This window comes from Chionomys nivalis, chromosome 14, assembly GCF_950005125.1.
Source record: "Chionomys nivalis chromosome 14, mChiNiv1.1, whole genome shotgun sequence".
Lineage (NCBI taxonomy): Eukaryota > Metazoa > Chordata > Mammalia > Rodentia > Cricetidae > Chionomys > Chionomys nivalis.
Window position 1 is genome coordinate 45,423,160 of NC_080099.1, and position 21,782 is coordinate 45,444,941.

General features: G+C 48.0%; 3 protein-coding genes across 3 annotated transcripts; 2 read left to right on the forward strand and 1 right to left on the reverse strand.

The window, feature by feature from the left end:
- Positions 1-78: 78 nt before the first annotated feature.
- Hars1 (histidyl-tRNA synthetase 1) lies at positions 79-13,227 on the forward strand. Its single transcript, XM_057788676.1, has 13 exons — positions 79-231; positions 442-531; positions 4,638-4,757; positions 6,724-6,819; positions 7,942-8,067; positions 8,533-8,640; positions 8,760-8,858; positions 9,078-9,171; positions 9,819-9,946; positions 10,039-10,281; positions 12,079-12,195; positions 12,438-12,584; positions 12,798-13,227. Exons 1-13 carry the CDS (start codon positions 142-144, stop codon positions 12,867-12,869), a joined length of 1,530 nt encoding a protein of 509 aa, XP_057644659.1. The 5' UTR covers positions 79-141; the 3' UTR covers positions 12,870-13,227.
- Positions 13,228-13,367: 140 nt separating this feature from the next.
- Dnd1 (DND microRNA-mediated repression inhibitor 1) lies at positions 13,368-16,178 on the forward strand. The gene is made up of 4 exons (XM_057788678.1): positions 13,368-13,634; positions 13,765-13,882; positions 14,230-14,691; positions 15,327-16,178. Exons 1-4 carry the CDS (start codon positions 13,611-13,613, stop codon positions 15,773-15,775), a joined length of 1,053 nt encoding a protein of 350 aa, XP_057644661.1. The 5' UTR covers positions 13,368-13,610; the 3' UTR covers positions 15,776-16,178.
- Positions 16,172-20,742, reverse strand: Wdr55 (WD repeat domain 55). Its single transcript, XM_057788677.1, has 7 exons — positions 20,496-20,742; positions 17,922-18,022; positions 17,751-17,838; positions 17,473-17,652; positions 17,275-17,374; positions 17,014-17,183; positions 16,172-16,938 (listed from the first exon to the last, which is right to left on the reverse strand). Exons 1-7 carry the CDS (start codon positions 20,687-20,689, stop codon positions 16,614-16,616), a joined length of 1,158 nt encoding a protein of 385 aa, XP_057644660.1. The 5' UTR covers positions 20,690-20,742; the 3' UTR covers positions 16,172-16,613.
- Positions 20,743-21,782: the final 1,040 nt, after the last annotated feature.

Genomic DNA, 21,782 nt, shown 5'->3' on the forward strand with positions numbered 1-21,782 from the left:
CCCGACCCGGAAGTGTTTTCGCTCTCGCCAGAGACGTTCTAGGCCACGAAAGCCGGTGACTCGATAGCCGGAAGTCATCCGAAGCTAGGCTAAGTCTACTCAGGCGGGTTAGGCAGCAGTCGGTTCCGGTTGGCAGCCAGGATGGCTGATCGTGCTGCGCTGGAGGAGCTGGTGCGACTCCAGGGAGAGCATGTGCGGGGCCTCAAACAGCAGAAAGCCTCCGCTGAGCAGGTGCGACTCAGATGGAAGGAAAGGGGCCCGACAAACCAGAGGGACATAGAGGGTGGTCTGGCTGGAGGACACGCTTGTGAATGAAGAGTAGGCTGGTAGAATGAAAGGGGCTGAGTGAGAAAGAAGGTAGCCAGGGTGGATCCCGAGAGAAGCTAGGGTAGGAGTATCGAGTGCACAAATGGACAGTCCAGCGGTGTTTTTCTCTCCCAGATCGAGGAGGAGGTGGCGAAACTCCTAAAACTGAAGGCACAGCTGGGCCATGATGAAGGCAAGCAGAAGTTTGTGCTCAAAACCCCGAAGGTAAGCTATTCCTGTGAGAGGACTCAAAGGGAGGTCCTGATCAGTCTGAAATACTGCAAAGGAGTAAGTGGTTGGTGTAGGCACCAGGCTGGATTGATTGCAACCTGAGTCATTCGGTGATGACAGAAACAGAGCTGCTCAGGGGAATCAGCCTGCTAACTGCCAGTCCTTCCATTCATTACCTATTCACCGAGTAAGTCTAGTGTGTGGTATTGTATACTGAATATACCATGCTGGATATGCCTGTCTTTGTGATGCTTACATCCCACTGAGACAGAGATTTAAGACAAATAATTCCACGCAGGGATATGCAATTACAAAATATGATAGGTGATATGAAGAAAATTAGGGCTTGAGAGGTGGTTCAGCAGATAAGAGTATGCAGAGAATCCAAGTTTGATTCCCTGCACCTATATCAGGTAGCTCACAGCTGTCTGTAACTCCAGCTCTCTGTCTCTGTGTCTCTCTCTCTCTCTCTCTCTCTCTCTCTCACACACACACATACACAAAAATGTATAAAAATTATAAAGAAACTTTAAAAAAGAGAGAGAGAAACTTACAGAGATGTTCTGAGAAAAATAAGGGGGAACTGGGGAATCTGAGAAGTCACACCGAGGGAGTGATATACTAATGAACCCTCAAGTGGGTAGGAGATAGCCAGGAAAAGACTGTTGGGATGATAGGCTCAGTAGTGTATGGACACCCTGATGCAGAAAAGAACTTTGAGACTTCCTAGGAACTAGAAGAAGACCTGTTCAAATAGAAACAAAGTCAGAGAAGCTCAGGCTCGGGGCTTCAGTTCAGATGCTATTATGTAAGTTCTGTAAACAGAACTCCACACCTTCATTGGGCTCCCTTGGCACTTGATACTTAGTTCCCATTGCGCAGACTTTGAATTTTCACTTAGGTGTGTGTGTGTGTGTGTGTGTGTGTGTGTGTGTATGCACGAGAGTATGGGTGCCCGCAGAAGCCAGGAGAGGGTGTCAGATTCCCTGGAGCTGGAGTTACAGGCAGTTGTGAGCCGTACTAATGTGCTCTGGAAGAGCATCAAGAGTGCTTACCTGCTGAGCCATCTCTCCTGCCCTGTGCAACAACTTCTGGTAGTTATTCATGAAGTTTATTTGCCAGAAGCTAAGACTGGGTGCCTGGAAACAAAATTATATTTAATGAATGTATTTTAAGTTGATTTCCAAAGAGAAGCCATCTGTCGTGGTGCACATCTTTAATCCCAGGACCCAGGAAGAGGAGGCAGGCAGATCTTTGTGAGTTTTAGTGATAGTAAGACAGATCATTAGGTTTAAGTGAAGAGGGACTAATCTACCACAAATTCCCTATTTTTTACTTTATTCAATGACCATAATAGTTATTGGTCATCATTTCTTTGAGGTTTTATTTTATTGAGATAGGGCATCTCTACATAGCTTTGGTTTTGTGTGTGTGTGTGTGAGGGAGCAGCTGGAGTTACAGCAGTTATAGGCTGCCCAACCTAGATGCTGGGAACCAAAGTCAGGACAGACTGGGGTACAGGTTTCAGGCCAGTGGGGACGACATAGTAAGATAGGAAAACCTTGTGCCCAAAAGGCAGAGGTGGGATAAAGTTAGATGGTAGGATTAATTCTCTTTAAGCCAGATTCATCAAGCTGTGCCTTTCTGCGTAGTCTTTTAAAAACAAAACAAAACACCAAGTCTGGCTAGCCTCAGACTTGCTATGTAGCAGAGGTTAGTTTTGAAATTCTGATCCTTAGGTCTCCACCTAACAGGTACTGGAATTACAGGCATGTACCACCACACCCATCCCACACATTTTTTTTTTTCAAAGGGTGAAGAGGCGTTTAAAATCTCAGCAAAATGGGGACTGGAAGATGGTGCAATATTAAGGGTGCTTATTGTTTTTCTAGATCGGAGTTAGGTCCTCAGCACCCACATATAGCAGCTGCTGTAACTCCAGCTGGCCTCCAAGGATGCCCTCACACATGGCATTACAGAAATAATGGTCAGTAATGGCTCAGACTGTTGAATGGGGTGGAAAATTCAGTAAAGCGGAAGCAGCAAGAGTAATCCTGTTGGGGTGACACAATAAAAAGCCCAGGGCACCCCCAGGAATCTGATTAGGCCTGCAGACCACGGTGGGGCAGTGCAAAGTGTCGTATCGGTGATACTGCTGCCTGAGTCCAGAACGTGAGACCTTTTAGGACAAATTATCCAGTTTCTTAAGTAAATAACATGGAGGGGCAGGGATAAGAGTGTGGCTCAGTGTGAGAAGGCCTGGGGTCCAAATCAGACACCACAGAAGAAGAAAAAAGGAAGAACAGAAAGCTGTTGTGAATTAAATGGACATTGTCATCTAAATATAATATGTTTAGAATATGGCCAGGCGGTGGTGGCGCACGCCTTTAATCCCAGCACTCGGGAGGCAGAGGCAGGCGGATCTCTGTGAGTTCGAGGCCAGCCTGGTCTACAAGAGCTAGTTCCAGGACAGGCTCCAAAGCTACAGAGGAACCCTGTCTCCAAAAAGACAAAACAAAACAAAAATTTGGAAAACTTATCTCTTACCCTGAGTTTGACAACTTCTCAGTACTTACATTTTCCTGGTGAGATACCTGGTGGCGTTAATAAATTATTTCCTGAGTGTTATATAATGTCAATATTAAGATCTCTATAACTTTCCAATAAGCCAGTGTTTTGTAGATGACCAGTATAGATGTCATAAAATTATACATGAGCAAAAGAGCCATTCAACATATAAGATACACTAGTAGGGTTTGTTGTTGTTTATTGAGTTGGAGGGTTTTGGGTTTTTTTTTTTTTTGGTATTTAATACAAAAAGCACATAGGAAACTTGGCTGAGTTTTATTAAGAAAAACATTAAAGATTTGCAGAAATGGGGCTGGAGAGATGGCTCAGCTTTAAGAGCACTGGCTGCTCTTCCAGAGCATCCAGATTCCGAGCACCCATCTGGTGACTGACAACTACCTGTAACTCTAATTCCAAAGGATCTGACATCCTCTTCTGGTCTCCATGGGCACCAGACATGCAAGTGATGCATGAACATACGTGCATGAAAAATAAGATGGAAAACAAGAGTTGCAAAACTGTGGTCAATGTATCATTAAAAGCACTTTTTTTTTTTTTTTTTGGATTTTTCGAGACAGGGTTTCCCATGCACTTTTTAATGCTCTCAAAATATTATTTGTGTTCATTTGTAATGGTATATTGATAAATTTTTGCACTTTTAATTTTAAATGTGACAAATGTATATAGAAAGAATACACTTTGAGTTGACAGTAGCTAGGACTGTGAAAAGGTTTGCCCACCAAAGGTTTTGGAGCGGGCTGTAATGTTCCAGACTAAAACTCTGACCTAGTGGGAGACAGACTCTACTCCAGGCTTGCTGAGTGCTCTCGGGTAGTAACTTGACTTCTTGACAGCCTGTAATTTAGCTAGACAATGTATCTGCCAAACCTGAGTTAGAACTTTTTTTCCTTCTTAAGAAACGGTTTCATTGCTATGGCCCAAGCTGGCTTTAAATTCACTGACCCGCCTTCCTCTGCTTCCAAGTGCCACCAAACTCAGTTTCGCTAGAGCTTTTTATCAGAAATAATTTGGTTAAATAGAATGTAAAAGGAACTTATGTTGAAAAATTGCATGTAAATTTTAGAATTCAACCTGTTGAGCCACTTTGAATGATAATACGCTTGTCTGGTAGATATTGTCTGCTGTACAAGCCAGCTGATGGCAGTGACTCCTAGGATTGACAGGGCTTGTTCTGAGCTGTCTTCCTGCTTGGTGACTGTAGGAAATCCCATGCTTGCAGCATCATTTGTGTTCCTTGTTGCTGAGCTAGACTTTGGATAGTTCTGCAGTTTATTGTTCTTTATTTTTATTTATTTTATGTGTGTTGGTGTTTTGCCTGAATGTTTTTCTGTGTGAGGGTATCAGATCCCCTGGAACTGGAGTTACAGACAGTTGTGAGCTGCCGTGAGGGTGCTGGGAATTGAACCCGGGTCCTTTGGAAGAGCAGTCAGTGCTCTTAACCGCTGAGCCATCTCTCCAGCCCCTTGTTCTTTATTTTAAATGTCATTCTTGTTTTGATTTTGACTCCCAAGGGCACAAGAGACTACAGTCCCCGGCAGATGGCAGTTCGGGAGAAGGTGTTTGATGTCATCATCCGCTGCTTCAAGCGCCATGGAGCAGAAGTGATTGATACACCTGTGTTTGAACTGAAGGTGAGAGATGGGTAAGGGGAGACTGAGCAGTGGACCTGTGGGCTTATGAATACCAAAGAGGACAGTGAAGGAGTCTAAGGCTACAAAGGTTAGAATTTTAACACATTAATGGGGCCGACAGAGTTCCGCCTGTGTCAGCACTAGAGCACAATTGTTTGAGTTCACACGTGGAGCATTTTCAAGCTTTTAAAGCATGGCCTGTTTGGTCAGAGGGCTATGTTATAACCAGTTGAAGACATCGAAGGGCAGAGACAGCTGTAACATCCTGAAGTTCTATTTTGGTTTCTGACATTGTTCAGCTCTCAGATGTTATAAAAGCATCTATGTTTGCTGTCCTGATAATGCATTCCTACAAGCTTATCTTCAAAACCAGAAAGCTGTGTGCACAGTTATGCCTGTTGGCTTATTTTGGAAATGTATTTTAATTGGAGCTACATAAGCATAATAGGACAATGTTAGCAAACAAATCTTTGCACTCCTGTTCTAAGATGGTCTCGTTGCAACCCAGGCTGGCCTTGAACCAGAAGCCTGGTGCTTCTGCCTTCCTAGTGCCATAGTTACAGGTGTAGTTCACTGCCCCAAGTCTCACTGGAAAATTATACACCTTTTTTATTTATTTACCTTTTAACAATGGTGAGAGTTAGATTTATTTTTAATTATGTGTCATACAGGAAAGTGTGTACATGTACCCGAGGAGGTCAGACATGTAGGATGCCCACGGAGCTGACTGACATGGGTGCTGTGAATCGAACTTAGGTCTTCTGCAAGATCAGTACGAATTCCTAACTACTTTATTAGGGCTGGAGAGGTAGCTCAGCAGTTAGAGCACCTGTTGCTTGTGCAGAGGATCTGGGTGTTGTTCCCGACATCCATGTGGTGACTCACATCCATCTGTAACTCTAGTTCTAGAGGATCCAACACTCTCTTCTGACCGCCATGGGCACCAGACACGCATTGATGGACACACACACAGACAAAGCATTCATACACATAAATACATTTTTTATTATTTCAATAATAATACCTTAGAAATGACTAAGGTGGCTCAGCTTGGGAAAAGACATTTACTACCAAGCCTGACGAGTTTAATCTTGAGAACTCACAAGACGGAAGAAGAGAACCGACTCTCACAATCACCCGCCCTCCGTATGCAAGCCATGGCCCATGAACGCACACAATATAAATAAACGATTATTTTTTAAAAAGTAAATTAAAAGTAATACTTACAGGGGTTAGGGGTGGCACACACCTTTATCCCAGCACTTAGGAGGCAGAAGCAGGCAGATCTCTGTGACTTCGAGGCTACCCTGGTCTACAGAGTGAGTTTCAGGACATCCAGGGCTACATAGAGAAACCCTGTCTCAAAAAAAACAAATGGGGGGAAAAATAGCTTTGCCACAAAACAGAAAAAAAATAAACAGAATATCAACACAAAACTGTTACTCCCTTTTATTTTCATTTTGTTTTGTCTTTTTGAAACAGGGTCTTTCTTTGTAGACCAAGCAGGCCTTGAATTCACAAGATTACCTGCCTGTACCTTCTGGGTCCTGGGATAAAAGGTGTGCCTGTTATTACTTTTTTATTGTAACTATGTCAGACTTGTAAGCATTATGATATATAGCAGAGGAATTCTAAGACTATTGACAAGTTGAGATTAATCATGTTAGAATAGTAAGCTTTTGTGTTCATAATGGTCTTTTAAGGGCTGGGAATACAGCCCAGTGATTGCCCACCAAGTACAAAGCCTAGGTTCTATCCCTAGCATCACATAGTAATAATAATCAACTGATTTCTATCCAGGCATGATGGCTCAAGCCTTTAATCCCAGCATTCAAGAGGTAGAGGCAGACAGATCCGTGGAAGCTCAAGGCTAGCCAGGGATACATAGTAAGACCCTGTACAGGCTCAAAAGAAAAGTTCAAATGTAGTTTATTATTGTGATCACATTGCTTCTTGGTTTCTCCAGGAAACACTGACTGGGAAGTACGGAGAAGACTCAAAGCTCATCTATGACCTGAAGGACCAGGGCGGGGAGCTGCTGTCCCTTCGTTATGACCTCACTGTATCCTTCTGCACTCGGGTTCTTAAGACTTTGGGCGAATTGGCACTCACTGACTGAGGCTGAACTTGGGTGTAGGGACAGCAAGCAGGCATAGGTAAGATTACAAATGAAACCATTTACAATTTATTTCTTTAAACCAAGATAAAGGACTTTGGCTAAGCGGAATATAGTCTTAGAAATCTTCATCTTTCTGTCAGGACCCTGTTCCTGGTTTTACAGCAGTCTCCTGGCTCAAGAATAACTTTCCTGAGCTGGGAAGCAGTGGCGCAGGCCTTTAATCCCAGCACTCTGTGAGTTCGAGGCCAGCCTGGCCTACAGAGAAAGTTCTGGGACAACCAGGGATGTTACACAGAGAAACCTGTCTTGAAGAATAGCTCTCCCCTACCCTCCCAGTGGGCAGAAATTTCTGTAATTGGCCAGTATTTCCTTTATCTCCAAGTGTCTTAGTTAGTGTTCTTTGCTGTGGAGGGACACCATGGCCATGGCAACTCTTATAAGCGAAAGCCATTTAATCAGGGGCTTGCTTACAGTTCAGAGGGTTAGTCCATGATCATCACGCCAGAGAGGATGGCAGCACAAAGGCAGGCATGGTGCTGGAGAAAAAGCTGAGGGCTTTACATCCTGCTCCACGAGCAGCAAACAGAAAGCACAAGAGCACCTGGGCCTGCAGTGGGCCTTTGAAACTTCAGAGCCGAATCCCGTGACACACCTCCTCCTAACTACCTAATCCTCCCAAACAGTTCATCAGCTGGGGACTAAGCATGGAAAAACACAAGCCTGTGTGGCTAGATTCATTCAGACCACCACACCAAGCCACTGCCAGTCATCCAGTCAGGGATTCACACGGCCTTTTCCTCCAGTGTCTAACCTGCCACGTCCCCTTCTCTCCCCTAGTCGGCATAGTCCAGGAGAGACCAGCGAAAGGGAGAGGCAGGAGTCCTCACCGCCTGCCTTTCCTCTTCAGCTGCCTTTTGTGATTACAGTTAATCTCTGACAGTTAGAAGCGCTGTAACTCTTCCAGGCAGCGGTTTTATCTATACAGGCAGGGTTAGACCCCAGCTTCTGTGGGTGATAATTCCCAGCAGCCACAGGAGGCTCTTTTCCTTAACACTCTGTCCTCAGGTCCCTTTTGCTCGGTATCTGGCAATGAATAAACTCACCAACATTAAACGCTACCACATAGCAAAGGTGTATCGCCGGGACAACCCTGCAATGACCAGAGGCCGTTATCGCGAGTTCTATCAGTGTGTGAGTGTTGGAAAACCATGGAGTTTGATGGGTAACTCAGGCCCTCTCTAATAGGATCTACCAAACGCTATGGTGTCCGGAACAAACTGGATGACCTCGAAAATGCTCTTAAATTTCTGTGATATTTTCAGGTAGCCCTCATAATGGGTTAGTGGAAATGAATAAGACAATCAAATCTGGGGCTTGGGGCCTAGTTTGGGGTATGGGGGTGTATATTTTAGTGCTGAGGACTGTACGCACTGGGACACTGGGCAATTGTTCTACCACTGAGCTACATTCCTAGCTCCAGGTTTTTCTATTAAACAACAGTTTTACAGTCACAACAGAGGATGAGGAAATTCAGTGTGCGTTGTTGTCAAGTCTTCCAGATGAAGCAGGAAATGAAGGGGAGGCCTGTGCGTCAATGCAGGCAGCACAGGTCTCAGGAGCCTCGCGTGCCACCTCCCCCTCTCTGTTTCCTTGCAGGATTTTGACATTGCTGGCCAGTTCGATCCCATGATTCCTGATGCGGAGTGTCTGAAGATCATGTGTGAGATCCTGAGTTCACTTCAGATAGGCAACTTCCTGGTCAAGGTCAGGGCTGGTTGGGACTGGGGGGCCTGGCCCCTCAGAGATCAGTAGCCAGTGGGATAGAGACGATTGGGAATCGTGCAAAATGAGCAGATTTCTTCCCCATACCTTGCTCCTCACAGGTAAACGACAGGCGCATCCTAGATGGGATGTTTGCTGTCTGTGGTGTTCCTGACAGCAAGTTCCGTACCATCTGCTCCTCAGTGGACAAACTAGACAAGGTAACACCTGCACACCTGACTTCTAGATCCTACCCTGTTTTAAGCGATGAGAGAGTTTAGGAGGAAGAGGTAGCTGCCTCTGTACCCCCTGGAGGAGTTCTGGCCCCAGCACAGAGGCTGAAGGGCCGCTTTGCTCTCAGATTGCTTCTTGAATGGGCCCACACTTGTTCTGTTGTAGAGAAGCTGTGTAGTGGCCTCTGACTGTTGTTGTCTGCCCAGGTGTCCTGGGAGGAAGTGAAGAATGAGATGGTGGGAGAGAAGGGCCTTGCACCGGAAGTGGCTGATCGCATTGGGGACTATGTCCAGCAGCATGGTAAGAAAAGAACCTAGCAGCCACGTCACTGCCCTCAGTCCTAAAGTTGAAACGTGTGTGTGTGTGTGTGTGAAGGGGTGTGTTGTTTATGTGTGTGTGAAGAGGTGTGTTGTTCATGTATGTGTGTGTGAAGGGGTGTGTTCGTGTGTGTGTGTGTGAAGGGGTGTGTTGTTCATGTATGCGTGTGTGAGCGTGAAGGGGTAGGTTCGTGTGTGTTCGTGTGTGTGTGTGTGAAAGGGTGTGTTGTTCATGTGTGCGTGTGCATGAAGGGGTGTGTTGTTCATGTGTGGGTGTGTGTGTGTGAAGGGGTGTGTTGTTCATGTGTGTGTATGAAGGGGTGTGTTGTTCATGTGTGTGTGTAAAGGGGTGTGTGTGTATGAAGGGGTGTGTTGTTTGTGTGTATGAAGGGGTGTGTTCGTGTATGTGTGTGAAGGGGTGTGTTGTTTGTGTGTGTGAAGAAGTGTGTTGTTTGTGTGTGTGAAGGGGTGTGTTGTTTGTGTGTATGTGTGTGAAGGGGTGTGTTGTTTGTTTGTGTGTGTGTGAAGGGGTGTGTTGTTCATGTCTGTGTGTTCCTGTGTACATGTACTGCACCCAAAAGGCAGGCCTGCTTTTTTTTTCTTGTCTGACTTACAAATTTGTTTCCTCAGGTGGGGTGTCTCTGGTGGAGCAGTTGCTCCAGGATCCTAAACTCTCCCAAAACAAACAGGCCTTGGAGGGCTTGGGAGACCTAAAGCTGCTGTTTGAATATCTGACCCTGTTTGGCATTGATGACAAGGTAAGTCAGATTGGAGACAGGAGCCCTAGCTGACGCTGTGGCTTAGGGTCCCTGACCCTAGTCTGGTACTGACCATGACCTTACCTCCACAGATCTCCTTTGACTTGAGCCTTGCTCGAGGCCTGGACTACTATACTGGGGTCATCTATGAGGCGGTGCTACTACAGATGCCAGCCCAGGCTGGGGAAGAGCCCCTGGGTGTGGGCAGTGTAGCTGCTGGAGGGCGCTACGATGGGCTAGTGGGCATGTTTGACCCCAAAGGGCGTAAGGTGCCATGTGTTGGGCTCAGTATTGGAGTAGAGCGAATCTTCTCCATTGTAGAGCAAAGATTAGAGGTAAGTCCTGGGGGTGGGTAGAACGCAAAAGGGTGGGTAATGGTACCCAGGCTACCTTTGATCTTTTAGGAACAGGTGCTGCTTTGGGCAGGCACCTTTGAGAAATGCAGAAGAGATGGATGGTTATGGACCATCTTCATGTGTGTCATTATATATGTTTTATGATTCTGGAAATTGAACTTGGGCCTTGTGCACTCTAGGCAAGCACTGTTAGCACTATGCTATTTTTCACTTGCGACAGGGTCTCACTAGGTTACCCAGGGTGGCTTTGAACTCTGTGTAGCCCAGGTGGGCCTTGAATCCTCCTGGCTCAGCCTCTGAATAGCTGGGCTGGATTAAGCCATCGGGCCTGGCTTCTAGGATAGTTTTGTGGATCTTTATTCTTTTTCCCCTGAATCAGAGCTATCGAAAATCGAGGCTGGTGTGTCTAAGATATACTGCCCTGTGCCGGGCCTACGTGCTTGGTGCGTTTTCAGATAAGGAAGCTAAATACTAGCAATCAGATAATTTGCTCAAGGTCGTGATACTTGTAAGTAGGAGAGTCAGAGTGTGATCCAGATAGTTAGGTGTTATGTTAACCATTCTGATGCTGCCTCTCAGTGGAAAACAGGTCCGAGGCCCTGGGCTTGCTCCAACGGCTGTTCTGACTCCCTGGGGCCTGGAGTAACACCAAGGATGTTCCCTTTTGTTGCTGGTACTCTTAAATGGCTCATTACATTTGATTTTCAGGGATGTTCTAGCAACTTTCCCACTATTCCTGATTTTTTTACCTCTAGGATGACACCATCCATGTTGCCTACTTGAGGTCATTATTCTGGTAGGCAGTTTATGTTGTAACTTTGAAAACAGTTTCCAGCCAGTGGTAGTGGCGTAAGCTCTTAATCCCAGCACTTGGGAGGCAGAGGCAGGCGGATCTCTGTGAGTTCGAGGCCAGCCTGGTCTACAAGAGCTAGTTCCAAGACAGCTAGGGCTGTTACACAGAGAAACCCTGTCTCAAAAAACCAAGGGGGGGAGGAGTAGTTTTCCAGAGAGCAGCCTTGTTCCGCATCCACACACACCTAGTCTCAGACGGGGGAGTAGGCGGCGAAGACTGGATGCCAGTGACGGCTTGAGGTGGTCTCTCTGTTTTCCCTGGTGACTGTGCGTGGCCCCTAACCTAGATGGAAAGGAATTTTAGCTTTACTGTACTGCTACCCTGGAGTATTTATTCCTTTTTGTTGTTGTGTTTTGGTGTTTTGTTTTTGTTTAAAAAATTTTTTGTGTATGGGTGTTTTGCCTACATGTTTGTCTGTGCCTGGTGCCCACAGAGGCCAGAAGAGGGCATCAGATGACTGGAATTTAAACAGCTGTAAACTGCTATGTGGTTGCTGGAAATCAGACAGACTCAGGTTCTCTAGAAGAGCAGCCAGTGCTCTTAACTGCTGAGCCATCTCTCCAGCCACTTATTTGTTTTGTTTGTTTGTTTGGTTGGGTTTGGGGGTGTTTTTTGTTTGTTTTTTTTGGAGACACACTAGCCTCAAACTCACATATTCAAGGCGAGCCTTGAAGGCCTGATCCTTCTGTCTTCACCTCCCAAGTACTAGAATTATAGATGTACCCAGCTTTTCATTCATTATTTATTCTGACAAGTCAGACAAATCAGTTCATTTCTTACACCCTCTAAAAACTATTTTCATGTTCTACTGGTAGATGAGAAGGCTGGGACCCTGCCCTAGTTGAACTCAATTCCTAACTACAGCCCTTCCTGTTGTTCCTTGATCGCTTAGTCCCGCTCTTCTCTTGCCTGCCTCTCCCCAGGCTTTAGAGGAAAAGGTTCGGACCACAGAGACCCAGGTGCTCGTGGCATCTGCACAGAAGAAGCTGCTGGAGGAGAGACTGAAGCTTGTCTCCGAGTTGTGGGATGCTGGGATCAAGGTACAGGAAGCAACCCCCAGGGTGGTAGCAAACGTGGGAGTACAGGCACAGACTCTAGAAGCTCACATGGTGCCTCTCCCATTACTCCTGAGACGGAGCAAAGCAAGTGCAGACTGTTTAAGTACGCGTGCAGTTTTGTTTAGTTCAAATAAGGCCGATCATTCTTCCTGCTGCGCCCCCCACCCCCGAAGTTTCTCCCTGAGAACACAGAAGCCTTTGTTTTCTTCTTGGGTCATTTGCAGGCCGAGCTGCTCTACAAGAAGAACCCAAAGTTACTGAACCAGCTGCAGTACTGTGAGGACGCGGGCATCCCGCTGGTGGCCATCATTGGCGAGCAGGAGCTCAAGGACGGCGTCGTCAAGCTGCGGTCCGTGACGAGCAGAGAAGAGGTAAGGAGGCAAGCAGGACGATAAAGGACACGGGGGCATCAAATGCTTTAAGATCTCCAGAATCCACGTGCACCGTTTGACTAGGGGCATTATCTACCCTGGCGTATCTAATTGGGTTTATGTCCCAGTGAGCCAACCCTGATAACTAAAAGTAGGCCCTCAGTGAATAGCTGAGCGGAAGATGCTCATACCTTCTCCCTCCATCCTGGCCAGGTGGATGTCCGAAGAGAAGACCTTGTGGAGGAGATCAGAAGAAGAACAGATCAGCCCCCCTCTATCTGCTGAACTGGGCAAACTTCCAGAGGAAGCATGGTTGACTTTGTTTGAACTGAAACAAAACTGCACATATATTTAAACAGTTTGCATATCTCTGATCCAGCAGAAGACTGAAGGGTAGTCAGAACAGAGGCTTCTTGTTTTTATTAATACCTTAATATTGGTAATCACTGGCAAAAAAAAGTCCAGGTACTACACTTTCCTTGTCGGGGATGGGGAGGAACAGTGTAGGTGGATTAATCAAGGTTCTGCCTCCTAAACTCCTGTATGGACCTGAGGTGGCTTCATTGCAGAGCCACACACCAGATGAACAGATGTCTCCCTATAACCTATCGCCAAAAAGTCCAATAAATGTCTCCACCGCTAACTTAGCCTGTCTGTGTCCGTGATACCTAATGCTACCTTCCTCTTCAGGCCCTGAACCATTCAAACCATTCTAGTAACTGGTATGAAAGAGCGACGGTCCCCGTCAGAAACCCACTGGTTAAAGGATACCCACACTGTGGGCCCAGTGTCCATCCTGACCGGACTCTGCCCCACCTCTACCTCTGGCGATGGAGCTCCACCCACACACAGGGTTTAGCTAGCTCGCCCCCCAGGGGCTCGCGCACGTGCAATGGGTGCCTCCTTGAGAGGCGGGGTTGCTCTCTGAGCCAATGAGAGCTTGAGGGGGCGTGGAGGACAGGGAATCTTCCAGAGACAGAAGCTCAAGGAAGTTCTAAAGCGTACTGGCAGACCTAGGAGAGAGCTATGCAGTCGAAACGTGAGTGTGAGGTAAGTAAAAGAAGACCTAAGGGGTCCTTGGGCCCCGCCTGCACAAGGGGCGGTTACCGTGACCCCAGTACCGCAAGCGAGGTGGGACCGCCCGTGATGCGTCATTCCAACCTACCTCTTCCCACCCCAGCAATGGTGCGAGAGGGTGAATCCAGAGAACAAGGCAGCCCTGGAGGCGTGGGTAAGAGAGACTGGCATCCGCCTGGTGCAGGTCAACGGGCAAAGGAAGTATGGCGGGCCACCCCCAGGTATGGTAGCCCCACCCCGTGTGTCTCTACACCAGCCTCGGTCACTCTTGTGGGAAGGGCCTGTCCCCAAGCTCCAAAGTCAGAAACCCGAAACTACCTGACTGACATACCCTCTGTTAGATTCGGGTTTTGTCTGGCTTCCCTTTCCACTCTCCCACTCAGTGCCAGCCTGGTTGTTTATGCAGTCCAGTGGCCCCATTATGCTAAGGACCAGGAGCCAGAAGGGTGTCAATATTTCTAGATGATCTCACCCTCCCTCCGACACACACACCCCAGCTATTTCCTGGGGCTTACAAATAAAACCATCTCGGTAAACCACAGTACCCCTCCATAACCTCTCCCTCCAGGTTGGGTGGGCAGCCCGCCACCTTCAGGGTCCGAGGTGTTTATTGGACGACTACCCCAGGACGTCTATGAGCACCAGCTGATCCCACTCTTCCAGCGCGTGGGGCGTCTCTACGAGTTCCGCCTAATGATGACCTTCAGTGGCTTGAACCGCGGCTTTGCCTATGCGCGCTACAGCTCACGGCGCGGTGCCCAGGCCGCCATTGCCACTCTGCACAACCACCAGCTGCGCCCTTCTTGCCAGCTTCTGGTGTGCAGAAGCACCGAGAAGTGTGAGCTGACAGTAGACGGGCTGCCTCCGAGCTTGAACCGTCGCACGCTACTGCTCGCCCTCCAACCTCTGGGTCCCAGCCTGCAGGAGACATTGCTGCTACCCAGCCCTGGGTCGGCGCCCTCTCAGATTGCACTGCTCAAGTTCAGCACACACCGAGCAGCTGCCATGGCCAAAAAGGCCCTGGTAGAAGGTAGGGGTGGAAGCTGCGGGAGGGCGGCTGGCTACTTAAAAGCATATCCCCAAATCTTAAGAGGCAGACGTGTGGAGTTCACAGATTGCCGCCATGCAATAGTACTACAGCCACTACTTACCTAAATGTAAGCTACTACCTGTCTAAGTTCCTCCCGTACGTTGTATTCTGAGACAGGGTTTCTCCGCGTAGCCTTGGCTGTCCTGGCATCAAACTCACAGATAATCCACCTGCCTCTGCTTCCCAAGTTATTAGATTAAAGGTTTGTGCCACCACCACCTGCTGTTGTATCCTGTGTTAGTCCTTGATGTTTCCCCATTTTCCCAGAGCTGTAAAGTGTTGAGATGGGCCTGCTTATCTTTGTAGCTCCTGCCCTTCAGCAGATTAAGCAGTGCTGTTTCTGCTGTTGTGATAATGGTTAGGTAAATGAAGCCTGAATGCCCTGTGTTGCCCTAGGGATAATTAGATAGTGGTATTACAGCCCCTTCACAAATAAATGCAGTGAGACTTGGGGAAGTCATTGTCACATCACCAGGAAGTAAAGGCATTAAACACAGCCTGAGGCAAGACACTTCACAGGCCAACTCCTGTCTCTGTACTCAGATCTGCCCTTATCTCTTGCCTTTGTCTTGCAGGGCAGTCACGCCTTTGTGGAGAACAGGTGGCTGTCGAGTGGCTCAAGCCAGACCTGAAGCAGCACTTCCGCCAGCAGCTTGCAGGTCCCTCACTGCGACTCCTCCGGCCTGATGGCAGCCAGCAGAGCAGGGACAGGCTAGGGTTCCAAGGGGCTCGGGCCGCTCTGCAGCTGCTGTGTCAGCGAATGAAGCTGGGCAGCCCAGTGTTCCTTACCAAGTGTTTAGGCACAGGGCCCGCTGGCTGGCATCGCTTTTGGTACCAGGTTGTGATCCCTGGACACCCAGTGCCTTTCAGTGGCCTCATTTGGGTTGTGCTGGCCTCTGATTGGCAGGATGGGCATGAGGTGGCCAAGGATGCTGTTTCTGCACAGTTGCTGGAAACACTGAGTGAGTCTAGGACCAGCTTGTGGTCTCCTGGGGCTGAAGCAGGTACCATGGTTAAGCAGTGACCCCTCCCCCTCTTCTCTACAGGCATCCTAAATGGGTAGACATAACCTGTGCCTGTCCCCAGCCCAGCAGGCCTGGGCAGCCACTACTGAATCACAAAGTGACAGGGCCTGGCTACAGCTTCCTTGCTAGGGCAAATCCTGTCACACCTAAGTGCTACCTTAGTTGTGAAGAACTTTGCCCTTCCCTATTGAGCCCAGGGTCTGATCTGACCTCTGGCCTAGTATCCTTGGTCAATTCCCAGTTTGACAAGTAACTCACCATACCCACACAAAAGAGCTTACTATGAATCTGTGTTTTTATTTGAGCCAAAGGCCCTTCCACCACTTGTTACTTTTTTGGGCTTACCTGGTTTTCTTTTTTCTACATTGGTTATATTTATATTAAAACCCTGGTTGGTATACACATGTCTGTCTGTGCTGTCTTGCTATAATAGAATTTGTTTAACAACAGTAGGGTGAAGCTGGGCGGTGGTGGCGCGCGCCTTTAATCCCAGCACTTGGGAGGCAGAGGCAGGCGGATCTCTGTGAGTTCGAGACCAGCCTGGTCTACAAGAGCTAGTTCCAGGACAGGCTCCAAAACCACAGAGAAACCCTGTCTCGAAAAACCAAAAAAAAAAAAAAAACAACAGTAGGGTGAGCAAATGCTTTCCCACTTCGGGGCCATGAGTTCATACAACAGAGTATTGGGAACTCCTATTTGGGGACTTGGGGTGTCACTCAGTGGCAGAGCTAAGCTTATACTCAAGATTGTAGGTTCAGTCTACAGCATCAAAACACAAATCTCTTCAGGGCTGTCCCAGAAAACACGGCTCCCTGTCCTGACATTGTCCTCGTGCCCTCAGTCACTGTCGTCATTGCTGTCCTTTGCCACCTCCTCTGAAGCCTTGGCATCCTCCCCATCTTCTCTCAGCCCAGCAAAGAAGTCATCAGTGCTCCAGGCCTTACTGCTCAAGGCACGAAGCGGTCCTCCCTTTTTCTTGCGTCGCCGATAGTCGTCCACAACCACAGTCCGCAGCTGAGTCATGTTCCAAAATTTGAGTCGCTGGTCATGGCCACTACTGGCCAAAAATTGGCCGCAATGGGACAGGGCTAGCTCCTCCACAGGCTCCCCAGCGTGCTGGCCCACGGTGCCTACCACTCGGTTTGGCAAGATATTCACAGCCCTGAGGAGAGAACAGTGTTAGGTCCCGGCTGGCTTGCCTCTTCCTCAGCCCCAGGGCTGCTCTGGCTTCCCTTACCTGATGGTTCCATCAGTGGAGCCGGTGCACAGCAGGTTCTCGGTGACTGGAACCATGCAGTCAATGGACTCTGCCCTCAGGGCAAAGCGGTCACTTGTGGCCCCAAAACCATTCCAATTGAAGAGGTAGATGGTACCTTCACTAGATCCACAGGCCACCTTCTTCCCATACTGCAGGTTAACAAGGTAAATCGTGTTTGTGGAGCGACTTCACAATGAACCCCCTGGCATACATACCCCATCCCATCATACCCAGCTGTACTTTCATGAGGGTGACGGAGGTTAGGTCGCCTGACTGAGGCTCTGAGAGTAACTCAAATCGGCGTCTCTTGATGTTGAAGACACCAAGGCAGCCATCCCCACTGTAGAGAACAGATTGAATGGGAAGCTCATAACACAAAGTGGGTTCCAAGTGGTCTAGCGGGAGGCAAAGAGCAGGGAGTCAGGTGTAAGGTTGTACCTGGCTGTCAGCAGCAGCTTTTTGGCTGGGTCTAGAGCCATGTCAGCAATGTACTCCTCATGCTGCCGCATATCCATGAGAGGGCCCTCTTTCCGCTGGTCCCAGAGCCGGATACCACCTGTGTCATCCCCAGTGACTAGGACATTCTCATCCACAAGCAGAAGACTGTTAATGGGGGCACTGGAAAAACAAAGAATATGAACTTGTTCTAATGAGACCTCTCCGTCCTTACCCCTACCCCTCACCTGGTACGCGTATATCTAATTGATTTTTCTTACCTGTGAGCCTTGGAAATTCGTCTTTCCAACTGTCCTCGTTCGACATCTAATACGTGGATTGCTTTGTCCTTAGAGACAGTGACAAGTTCTGGGGGGAAAGGCCCAGCTTACGGTATTGCTCATTGCCATCTAGCCTCTCCCACACGGCTGGCTGCCCTCCCCAGTACTCACTCTGCCCATCCTCTGAGAAGCCCACAGCTCTGCAGGACTTGAGGTGGTGTCCTGAGGACCAGAGTTCCTTGGTTTCGCCCTCCTGACAAGAGTATGAGAAGCTGAGGAAAGGAAGAGAGAGTGAATGCTCCCATACCAAACCTGAAAGGCATGGAGCACAAAAATCCAACCTTCCCACGTAGGTACGGTGCTTCCAAGACCAAAAAGCTTACCATTCTGCTTAGCAATTTGCTTTGTAATAACGGAATGGAACTCAAGCCTTCAAACGTGCTCAGTAAAACTCTGCTATTGAGCCACACACCCCCAGCCTATTTAATCATTTCTCTTTCTTTATATATTTTTTTCTTTTAGTTATTCTGTTTGGTTGGTTTTGGTTTTTCAAGACAGGGTTTCTCTGTGTACCTGGCTGTCCTGGTACTCACAGACCAGGCTGGTCTTGAACTCAGAGATCCACCTGCCTCTACCTCCCAAGTGCTAGGGTTAAAGGCATGAACCACCACCATCTGGTTCATTTATCCATTTTAAATTAACTTCAAATGTTAGATCTTGTTTCAGTACACATTTAATTCAAAATATACCTGTATAGGGCTGCTTTGGGGAATGGGTCAGGTTGTGGCACGACCTCACTACATACCCAAGGCTAGCCTGGAACTTGTTTTCTTTTTTTTGTTCTGTTTTTTTTTTTTCTTTTTTCTTTTTTTTTTTTTCTGGATTTTTCGAGACAGGGTTTCTCCGTGGCTTTTGGTTCCTGTCCTGGAACTAGCTCTTCTAGACCAGGCTGGCCTCGAACTCACAGAAATCCGCCTGCCTCTGCCTCCCGAGTGCTGGGATTAAAGGTGTGCGCCACCACCGCCCAGCTAAATTTTTTTTTTCTAAACAGAGGTTCTCTGTGTAACCCTGGCTGTCTTAGGTACTCTGTAGACCAGGCTGGCCTTGAACTCAAGAGATTTACCTGCTAGCTCCACCTCCCAAGAGCTAGGATTAAAGGTGTGTGCTACCACCAACCAACCCCTTTAGCCTGGAATTTTTAATTCTTTGTCTCATCCTCAAAAGTCTGAGCCTTGGGAAATACTGGGTCTGGACCTCTGTGGGGGCCCAGAAATACTTGATTAAACTAATGGCAAACTGGGTGTGTTGATGGATGCCTATTTTCTTAAGAATTCTTTTTTTTTTTTTTTTGGTTTTTCGAGACAGGGTTTCTCTGTGGTTTTGGAGCCTGTCCTGGAACTAGCTCTTGTAGACCAGAATGGTCTCGAACTCACAGAGATCCGCCTGCCTCTGCCTCCCAAGTGGTGGCAGATGCCTTTAATCCCAGCACTCTGAAGGCAGAGGAAGGTGGCTGTCTCTGAGTTGAAGCCAATCTGGTCTACCGTGAGTTCCAGGACAGCCAGGGCTGTTAGACAGGCAGAAAATCCCCGTCTCAGGAAAACAAAAACAAACAAAAAGAATTCCAAGATCAAGCTGGGTGGTGGTGGCGGCGCATGCCTTTACTCAGCACTCGGGAAATAGAGGCAGACAGACCTCTGAGTTTGAGGCCACCCTGATCTACAGAGCAAGGACGGTCAGAGATACTTAGAGAAACTGACTTAAAAACATTGGGGGAAAAATAATCTGAAACTGGAGTCAGGATCCTTTGAAACTATTCTGGGTCATAGTGAGATCTGTCTCAAAGAAAAATAACTGGGCTGGGCAGTGGTGGTGCACGCCTTTAATACCAGCACTCGGGAGGCAGGCAGATCTCTGTGAGTTCGAGGTCAGCCTGGTCTACAAGAGCGAGTTCCAGGACAGGCTCCAAAGCTGCAGAGAAGCCCTGTCTCGAAAAAAGAAAAAAGAGCCGGGCAGTGGTGGCGCACGCCTTTAATCCCAGCACTTGGGAGGCAGAGGCAGGCGGATCTTTGTGAGTTCGAGACCAGCCTGGTCTACAAGAGCTAGTTCCAGGACAGGCTCCAAAGCCACAGAGAAACCCTGTCTCGAAAAACCAAAAAAAAAAAGAAAAAAAAAAAAAGAAAAAAGAAAAGCTACTGACAAATCCAGTCCCAGATTGCAAAGGTCATAATCAGAGTCCACAGAAGCTAGAGAAGGGCACAGTTAATTACTATACATTTTTACCAATGTCACCGTACTGACAACTTAAAATAGAGGTGGAGGGCTGGGAAGGTGGTTCAATGGATAAAGTGCTTGCCTCCAGCCTTGGGATCCCCAAAACCTATTTAAAAGTTGGGCAGGAATTGTGGCCAACTCTATTCCCAGCATTTAGGAAGACGAGATGGGACCCCTGAGACAAGCTGGCTAGCTAGTTAAGACTAGCCAAGATCGTCGAGTTCAGGCTCAACAAGACTCCTTGCCTAAAAATAAAATAATAAAACAAGAAAAGGTGGAGAGGGACGTGGGAAGATAAACTGGAATCAATGTGAGGCCTCCACAAGCACACTTGCTGAATGTTACTGAACGAGTCGGGCCGTCAGTCTCGTAAAATGTTTTCCCGCCACACTCTACCCTCACCTCCATCCCAGAAGAGCTTTAAGACCCTGGAGCCCACGCGCCCACCACACCTCCGCCCTACACCCCACTCACACGAACACGTCCCCGTCTACGTCCCCTGCTGCCAGCAGATCTCGGGTGGGATGGAACGCCAGGCCACTGGCTGGGGCTTCCAGCACGATGTCTTCTGGGGTATCACGAATCCGGGGTGCTGCCTTCGTGGAGTCAAGGTCTTCTTCTTCATTGCTAGAGTTCTCTGAGGGACTCTCCTCACACATGCGATCCATAGGACCCACGCGCGCGCCGAGGAGCCAAGTACATTTAATGAGGCGTGGCTTAGGTCGCTCCTTCCGGAAAGAGGCGGGATCGGAAGTGCACTGGGAAGGACGTCAGAAAGGAACGGACCTTTTGCCTCCGGTGGGCGCTGAGAGTGGAGCGGTCACGGCCTTCTGTGCCCTCTAAGAGTCACTACCCTACCCCCCCCTTTTTATTTATTTATTTATTTATTCATTGTAAATAAAGCTGAGTGAGTTGCAGTTCATTAAAAGTTTCTTTTTTTTTTTTTTTTTTTTGGTTTTTCGAGACAGGGTTTCTCTGTGGTTTTGGAGAAGTTTCTTTTTTTTTTTTTTTTAAAGGGCTAAGAAAAAAGAGCTGAGGAAGAAAGACACTTCAGAAAATACGGGCTTGGTTTCAGAGGATTTCCCCTTCCTCAGTGTTTTCCTGTATAATGAATACCATGCCTGTCACGGCGCGCTGCGTGAACCTTATGGAGTCGGTTCTCTCCTCCCACTGGAGGTTCCAGTGATTAAACTCCGATCCTCAACCGGCTGTGCCATCTCCTGCTCCCCCACCCCAGACCTACCTTACCTGACCCACTGTGGCCTGTGCTTGGGCTAGCTGGCTAGACTGTGTGACCTTTGAGGCCTGCCCTCCCTCCTAAGCCGCTTTACATATTTGGGAACACCCTAAATTCTACCCTATCCTTCCATCCAGTCCTGTCCTAACATAGAGGGGGATCCCAATCATTCCTGACTTGGTGAAACCTAAGACCAAGGCTAGGGGCAGGCACATTGCTCAAGAAGGAAAAAGAGTCCATGCAACCCTAAGTTAACAGACAGGGATTATTAACAGGAGGCAGCCTTCACACATGCTCCATCAGCTGCCCAGGCCAACATCTTCCGGCCTCCAAAAAAACAGTGAACAGTCCAGTCTCGTAGTTTGGCTCCTGACCTTTGATGGGCATGACCAGTTGTACTTAGACTACTTGAAAAACAAGCATGACAGCTGATGCTCTGGACATCCCTGTTAACAAAGGCTCCAATAACAAGGCTGCTTTCCATGGCAGTGTGGTAGGCCTTCTAAGGCATGTACTGGATGGTA